Source organism: Pelodiscus sinensis, chromosome 3 (genome assembly GCF_052426305.1).
Source record: "Pelodiscus sinensis isolate ZL-2025 chromosome 3, ASM5242630v1, whole genome shotgun sequence".
NCBI classification, from domain to species: Eukaryota; Metazoa; Chordata; order Testudines; family Trionychidae; genus Pelodiscus; species Pelodiscus sinensis.
This window is the reverse complement of record NC_143054.1, coordinates 158,849,613-158,858,001: the sequence shown is the minus strand read 5'-3', so window position 1 is coordinate 158,858,001 and position 8,389 is coordinate 158,849,613. Positions and strand designations below refer to the sequence as shown.

The following is an 8,389-nucleotide window of genomic DNA, read 5'->3' as shown; positions in this document are numbered from 1 at the left end:
TCACTTACCAAAATCTTAGTGGCTTCCCACCAAAAATTATTGCCTGCCCCTAGTGTACACTATCACGTCCCTAGCTTAAGTATGAGCTAGTAATGACTAGGGACTAAATACTAATGAGATTGTCCCTCCATCTTGGTCTTGTGGAGTATTAGCTGAGTAAGAAAGCTTTGCATTGCCATTGTTTCTGTTCTACCTGTTCGGTTACTAGAACTGACAATTGAGTTCTTTGAGTCCTAAATTTACTACAAAAATGTTTAAATTTTTGTAGGTATTAGATGTTTTCAATGGTACAAATGTACATTGAGAAATAGCTAAAATAACTGTATCTTTGACTAAATTTACTCCATCATTTACTAAAGCTTTACAAATCATGTTTAATGTTTCCTATTTCTTTCAGTCTGTGTCATCATTTAAACCTCGAAAAAGCAATTCTTCTTCAAGTTCTCCTTCCAGACGCAGTAGTAGCAGATCCAGATCTCGTTCTCCTGGTCGGTCATCAAAAGGCAAACGTCGTTCTTCCTCCCAAAGCAGAGAATCTAAAGATGAGAAAAAGAAAACTGTTCGGGAAGCTAACTTAACTTTTCTGGTATTGAATTAATTTCTGATTTAAGATTTGTTCAGATCCTGTGTATGTGCACTGATATATACTGTCTTTTAAACATATGTAGTCTAAAATGACACATTTTTAGTGGAGTGAAAAATTTGAAGGTTTGGATTAGGGATGTTAAATTTTGACTAATTGACTAATTGAATAGTTGATGCAGTTTGCAACAACTATTCGATTATTCAATAGGGCACCTCCGCCTTTGAAGTGTAGCAACAGCGCTAGAGCTTCCTAAGAATAATTCTACATTCAGGTTCTGACCATAAGTATTACTGTGCTTATACAGGCAGTCCCCGACTTATGTCGGATCCGCAGTTACGAACGCGGCTTTTCTCGCCCTGGAGGACACGGACTGCAGGACCTCGCGGTCCCGCCGCCCGTGTACTCTGGGGCAAGAAAAGCTGCTCCGCGTCTCCCTGGTCTGCAGACCAGGAAGTCGCGGAGCAAAGCCGCGGGGGAAGCCAGCAAGGGGACAGCTCAAGCGCGCCCGGGCTGTCCCGCTGCGGGCGTGTGCCGAGGCTTTGCTCCCCGTCTCCCTGGTTTGACCAGCAGACCAGGGAGATGGGGAGCAAAGCCTCGGAGCACGCCAGCAGTGGGACAGCGCGGCGTGCCTGGACTGTCCCGCTGCCCGTGTGCTCTGCGGCTTTGCTCCATGTCTCCCAGGTCAGCAGACCAGGGAGACGGAGCAAAGCCGTGGAGGACTTGGGCGTCCCCACCCCCATCTCCCTGGTCTGCTGGGGGGAGGGGGGGTGCAGCTAGTGCCCCCCCCAAGCAGACCAGGCTTTTCTTGCCTACCCCTGGGGTAGAGCAGCTGGAGGCTGCCAGGTTGGTCCCGCAGCGCTGCTCCGGACCAACCCGGCAGCACCCCAGCTGCTCTGCCTCAGGCGTCCTGATTCAGCCACTGCCTCAGGTCTGCTGAGTCTGGACACAGCCTTAGAGACTAAGAGCCAAAATAGCTGTGGATAGAGTGCAATATATCTTCCTGGTTGCTAATACTGAAACCTAAAGATGAATATCTGTGGCACACTGAAAACTTAGCAACAATATAAAGTCAAATTTAGCATCAAAACAGGCATGTGCTACAATATTGATTACATTCATTTTGATATTTAGTTCATTAAAAAACCTGTATATTAAAAAATTATCTGAAGCTGTTGCAGGAAGTTGGTATTTTGATAAAGAATTTAGGACTAGCTTGCTGTAGAGTAGTGGTCTCTAACCTTTCTAACCACAAGATCACTTTTTCAATTTAAGTGCAATTTAAGATCTACCTCAAAACCTAAATACTCTTGCCCCATTTATTTCCCGCCCCTTCTTAGAGGCTCTGCTCGTGCTGCACCCTCACTCCAACACCTCACCTGCTCACTCCATCTCCCTAACTCCTTCATCCTCGTGCACTTTCACCAGGCTGGGCTGCAGGCTTGGAGTGCATGCTCTGGTCTTAGGCCAATGAGTTTAGAGTGTGGGAGGGGCTCTGGATTTAGCCCAGGGCAGGGGATTGGGATCTAGGAGCAGTTTCAAGGTGCAGGGTTTGGAAAGGAGTTTGGGTGCAGGATGATTCATGTCTGGGGCAGGAGGTTGGGTGTAGGAGGAGGTTCAGGAAGCAGGTTTGGCTGGGCACTGTTTAACTGAGACAGCTTCTGGGTGATGGAGCAGTGGGATTAAGGCAGGCTTACTCCTGCCCTGGCCCTGCACCACTCCAAAAAGCAGCTGGCATGTACAGCAAACAGCAGTATCAGAAGCAGCAGTGCAGGGTGGCAGCCGGCTCCCTCGGAAGCCTGAGTGTGAATGTTAATTGACAAGCCCAGGCTTATTAGTTAACTGTTTGTATGGTTATACGTTCGCATCCCTAGTTTCTAGTGACTTGTGTTCCACAATTCTCCTTCTGTGTATGAAGGTCCTTCTATTCTAAACTATGGGGTTTTGACTTGTTTAAACTTAGGGAACAGACATGATAGGAGCAAATCAGTCCCTGAAGAATTCATAATTTTGTCTTCCTCCTTAGCTGTAGGCAGGTTTCTCTGAAACTCTCTGCTGTGAAGCAGAAGCAGAGAAGAAAGAAAAAAATTATTTGATCAGTGAGATTTAAAAAAAAAAAAAAAAAAAAAAGGAGGTGTGTAGCCAGAATTCAGGTTTGTCTGCAGAACATATTTGGCTCTTATCTTTTTACTGCTGAAAAGTATAATATTACATGACATCTTTTTGACTTGGCAGGTCTGTTTCTTTTTTGTGTTATCTTGCAGGACAGAATTTTGGGACAGTGAATTAGCTTGCACAACATAATTGTTAAGTGGACACACTATTTGTAATTGACATTTCAGTTCATTGAGTTAAAAGTGTTTTGATAACTGCATCTACCGCTGAATTCTCCCTGCTGATTTTCTGTTTTACTGTTGATTTTCCTACTGTTAAAGGAGTTCTCCTTTTTTCCTTTAAGACTCACCCTAATAGTGGAGATTGAATCTACTCACTTAAAAAAAAATGCTGTCAGGTGCACAAAGTAAACAAAATGGGGATGGATCAAAAAAACTTTCTCTAATATTTGAATTATAGTAATTGGCTGTTGTTACAAACATGACTGTTGATAAATACGTTTTAATTGTTCATTATATACTAATTTTAATTCATTAGTAACATTTTAAAATTCATTTTCTTCTTCCAATTAGAAATTTAGTGAGAACAACACTAGAAGTTTCAATGGTGAGCCTGATAGTACAGAAAGAAATGATGCTTCCTTTAAAATCTTACAGGTAAGAAAACAGTAAATCTGCAGCAATATCAGGAAATAGTGTTTCTTATTACTACGGTGCAGTGTATTAAGCATTTTACAAATTGGTATAAAAAGACAATATATAAATTAAGGGGAGGTTTTGGAATGCAACACACAGCAAAGAAGAGATTCAGCAGTGAAACTTAGCACTAACTATGCTTTTATTAAAAATATTTTTCTGGCAGGTAAAAGTGGTCATTTAGTTTAACACTCATCTGAAGGAAGATGTAGAGTTTGTATAATTGGAAAGGATGGAGACAAAGCAGAATATGGGGGAATATTATTAAGCAGAATGCCTTTCAGCTGTCTTCTCTCACAGCTAATATAGTTGAATGCAGGCAGTCCCCGGGTTACGTACAAGATAGGGACTGTAGGTTTGTTCTTAAGTTGAATCTGTATGTAAGTCGGAACTGGCGTCGAGATTCAGCCGCTACTGAAACTGACCAGCGGCTGACTACAGGAAGCCCGAGGCAGAGTTGCTCTGCCCCGGGCTTCCTGAAATCAGCCGCTGATCAGTTTCAACAGGCTGAATCTGGACGCCAGTTCCGACTTGCATACAGATTCAACTTAAGAACTCCAGGCGTCCCCAAGTCAGCTGCTGCTGAAACTGATCAGCGGCTGATTCCAGGAAGCCCGGGGCAGAGCAACTCTGCCTCGGGCTTCCTGTAGTCAGCGCTGGTCAGTTTCAGCAGCGGCTGAATCAGGACGCCTGGGGCAGAGCAGCTGGGGTGCTGCTGGGTTGGTCCAGTAGCGCCCAGAGCGGCGCTGCGGGACCAACCGGCAGCATCCCAGCTGCTCTACCACAGGTGTCCTGAGAAAAGCCTGGTCTGCTTGGGGAGGGGGTGTGGGGCGCAGTAGCTCCCCCCCCCCCCCCCCCCCCTCCAGCAGACCAGGGAGACGCGGGTGGCGGACCGAGACGAACCGCGGTCCCGCCGCCCGAGTCCTCCGTGGCTTTGCTCCGCGTCTCCCTGGTCTGCTGGCCCCCCCCAGCAGACCAGGGAGAAGTGGAGCAAAGCCGCAGAGGATGCCGGCAGCGGGACAGCCAAGACGTGCTGCGGCTGTCCCGCTGCCGACGTCCTCCGAGGCTTTGCTCCTCATCTCCCTGGTCTGCTGGGGGGGGGGCTCCCTCCCCAGCAGACCAGGGAGATGCGGAGCAGCTTTTCTCGCCCCGGAGGACGCGGGCGGCGGGACTGTGGCGCATCTGGGCGTCCCGCCGCTCCCGTCCTCAGGGCGGAGAAAAACCCTGTTTGTAACTGCGGATCTGACATAAGTCGGATCCGCGTAACTCAGGGACTGCCTGTAATACCTTTTATATGTGGAAAAATGCATTGTACTTCGATATTCAAATCTGATTGTTCTCTTGATTACGCCACTCTTTGTAGAATAAGAGAATTTTTTTGAAACCCTTTTGTTCTTTACCAGCAAAAAGTTGAATCAGAGCTAGAAATTGGGCATGTGCTTGACCAGTACAGCTTACATCCAAGAAGAGAGAAGAAGAAAGAAGAAATATTTTTGGAAGAGAGAGTTTTTGAGACAGCAAAAACTACTGAAAAAGTATCAACACAAACAAAGGAGCTAGAGTTTGGTGGAAGAATTGGTATGTACATTAACAGTAGTGATGTGTGGTGGGGTGTGGTTGGTTTGTTTGTTTGTTTGTTTGTTTTTGTTACTTGATACCACATTACCATTCTCAAAGATTTCACTCCCTCCTCCCGAATTGGGGCCGTTCATATGGTGCGATTGTATTTTGTTTGCCTTTGGTAACATTGATACCTCATACTAGATTCTGTCATGATCTGTTGTGAGGCAGATGATCCAGTGATTATCATGATCTTTCTACTTACTGGCGGGATACTCCTTGAAGTTACTAGAGTAAACGTCTATACATTTCATAATTTGAAAAGTCAGTGGCCTCAACCTCAGATATTACACCTTTTGGAGAGCTATTAAAGCCAAACATACTTTATATTTCAGTGAAATTGGTATGATCAATTAATGTTTTTTAAAAAAACCTGGAAAGTAACTGGGTTTAATTCTGTAAAAATAAGGCAAACATTTTGGCTGAATAATAGAATGGGAAAGATTTCTGACTGTTTGATTGAAATCTGTACTAGTTTACAAAGGGAAATAATCGAGTACCATTGCTTTGGAACTCCAGGTTTTCAATGTTAAATTGAAGGCTTAATCAGGAGATCTTCAATTACCTGATTTAGGTAAGAGTTATTTGAATACAGGTTGAATCTCTCTAGTCTGGCACCCTCAAGCCTGACCGGTTCTGAATGTGAGAATTTTGTGGAGCACGGGAGGTGTGTAATATCTAGCTGAATTACAAACATGTCCACTGCTTTTACTGTGCTGTTAGAAGACATTTAGGAGTAAATTAGACTTGAATAACAGCATGGAACACTGAGAGCTAGCACTTGTGGCTGTAAACAAACTTTATGGGGCTGTGAGAAACTTGGCTACACTTATGAAAAATGGACATCCAGCTGGACGACGGATGTTTCCAGACAAGAGAGTTCTGGACTAGAGAGGTTCAACTTGTAAAAACTGAAACTAAGTTGGTCAAATTATAGAGAATGAACATATTTTATTTGTTATTTATTTATATATAAAAAACAAAACCACAAGCATGTCAGGACAAAATTAAAAGCTCAATGGCACAAAACAAGATTAAACTCTATCTAGGGACATAAAGGGTAACAATGAAACATTTTACAAATACATTATAAGCAAGATGATGACCAAACATAAGATAGGCCTATTACTTCAGGAAGCAGAAAAGACAAATCAGAAAACAATGGACAAAAGTGTTAAGCTTCCTTTTTTTGTTCCAGTCTTGATCAAAAATGTTAGCAATGATCAGATGATTAACATAATGAACATCAGTGTAAACTGGGTATAGTTTAAAACTAAAATAGAGAAACAATGAGTTGAACCCTCACAGGAAAATAAGACAAAAACACCTGTCACATATGGATAAACACTCTTCTACAACTGAGCATTCTGAATGAGCCCTATTAGTCCTAATCCTCAAAAGAAATCTATACAACACTTTTGAAAAGATGAGCCTGGGAAAAATCATGGACTGGACAGACACTGGATTTATGGTTTATTACAACAGTCTGTGGTCCACTAATCCCCCCCCCTTTTTTTTTTCTTATGACTGCAGAGATGTTAACAGGCCATTCTACCTTGAAGGTTCGTTTACAGTATGTGCTGTTTATGTTAAACAGTTCCACCTTGCACTTTGTTATGGTGCTTGGAAGTGTTTTTCTTAGAGCTGAAAAGGAGCGCTGTATGGTTCAAAAGTATATCTCCCTCACCAAGAGAAGTTGGTCAAATAAAGGATATTAACTCACTTTCCTTGTCTCTAACAGACATCTAAAAACGTAGACACATTAGATAGCTTTAAGTCAGCAGGGACTGAGGAAACACATCCTAGAATATTTAAGGAACTGGCTGAAAAGATCTCTGAGCCATCAGCAATTATTACTGAGAACTTGTGGAGATAGGCGACATCAGAGGGGAATTATAAACCAGACATCCCAACTTTGGTACTTGGAAGCTAATGGAACAAATTGTTGTGTGCACTTAAAAGATAAGATTAAAAATAACAGCTAACTGGATTTGTCAGGAGCAAATGTCAAATCAACCTAATATCCTTTGACAGGACAAGTCTTATGGATGGGAGTGTAACCCTTATGGGGCCACAACACTTATAACTAACTATGCCTAATTAGCCTAATTGGAATATTATGATCTTAAAGGTGCAACTCCGAATACCGTATATGATCACCGGTTAAATTGCCTCTACCCAAAGGTGTGGTGCATAAATAAAAACTTAACAATTTAGATAGATTTTATAACAACAAGACTATATTAAAATACCAATCTCAAGTATAACAGATAGGGGGAAGTCCCGTTTAAGATAAACTACTATACTACCAGAGTCTAGTGGTGCGGGGGCGATTGATGTGGCGATGGCGACCTCGATCCGTTGGTCCTTTCGGGCCTCGGGAGAGGAACAGCCAGGAGTCTCTCGATGGATGACCACGCCGATGCTTGGCGACCTGCTATCCTTTGGCTAGTTTGAAGCTGCAGGAGAGGAACAGCCAAGGAGATCCCTCGGAGGCTGGTCGAGAGCGATAGAGTTCAGTTCACCTTCTGTGAAGCCTCCGTCCATGTCGTCTCTTCCTGCTCTTCGGATGCAGCTGGAACTGGCGATTGATGCTAGACTCTCTATCCTATGCTTAACCTATCCTAAAATAAAACCTTAACTAATCCCAACGCGCCCGACGAACAGTCTCGACGACGGCCGACAAACATACACAACGACGAGGATCTACACTAACTAAAACCTAAACTAAGCTAACCTAATCCTACACCTAAATGAAGGGAGGGTAAACCTTCCGTTTACCTCCACATCAAAAGATTTCTAGACCTCTCTCGTTCCTTTAGCTAAACCTTGGACCAAGACCTTAGACCTCATACACAGTCCTCACCCATGCACTAAGTCTAACCCTAAATCTAGCCCAATGCAACAAACCCAATGGGCGTGGTCTAGACTTCTAACGGTGAGACTCATGCATATTCATGAATATTCTATTTTAAAATGATTGGACAAAATATAATGCTCATTACCATAAATGTAAAAGGATTGGTTCTTTAACAACAACACATGAATATTCATATCAACATTCTATTCTTTTACATATTCATGAGTTTTCAAAACTAAACCGTCAGGTATTGCTATGTGCCAGGTGACTAGACACCAATGGTTTCTTAAGATGATTGACAGTTTAGGTTATAAAGATGATACACATTACAAGACATACCATGATACAGCAATGTATGATAGTCTAAATTGTCATCATTGTATCTAAGTTATACATTCTGCTCATTGTTACAGATGATACATTGATATAAGCATGATGATACATTATATAATCATTCAATCATTGCATAATTTGTAACAGGAGGAAGAAGTAGATTAAATATCTCAACTTTAGTAA

The 8,389-nt window shown here is 42.8% G+C and overlaps 1 protein-coding gene across 1 annotated transcript in view; it reads left to right on the top strand.

Moving 5' to 3' along the window:
• LBR (lamin B receptor) overlaps window positions 1–8,389 on the top strand; it is a 67,766-nt gene that overhangs the window by 33,323 nt on the left and 26,054 nt on the right. The window contains exons 3-5 of the mRNA XM_006118026.4: window positions 398–586; window positions 3,271–3,354; window positions 4,797–4,971. Coding sequence (XP_006118088.3) covers window positions 398–586; window positions 3,271–3,354; window positions 4,797–4,971 — 448 coding nt within the window. The remainder of the gene's footprint in view (window positions 1–397; window positions 587–3,270; window positions 3,355–4,796; window positions 4,972–8,389) is intronic.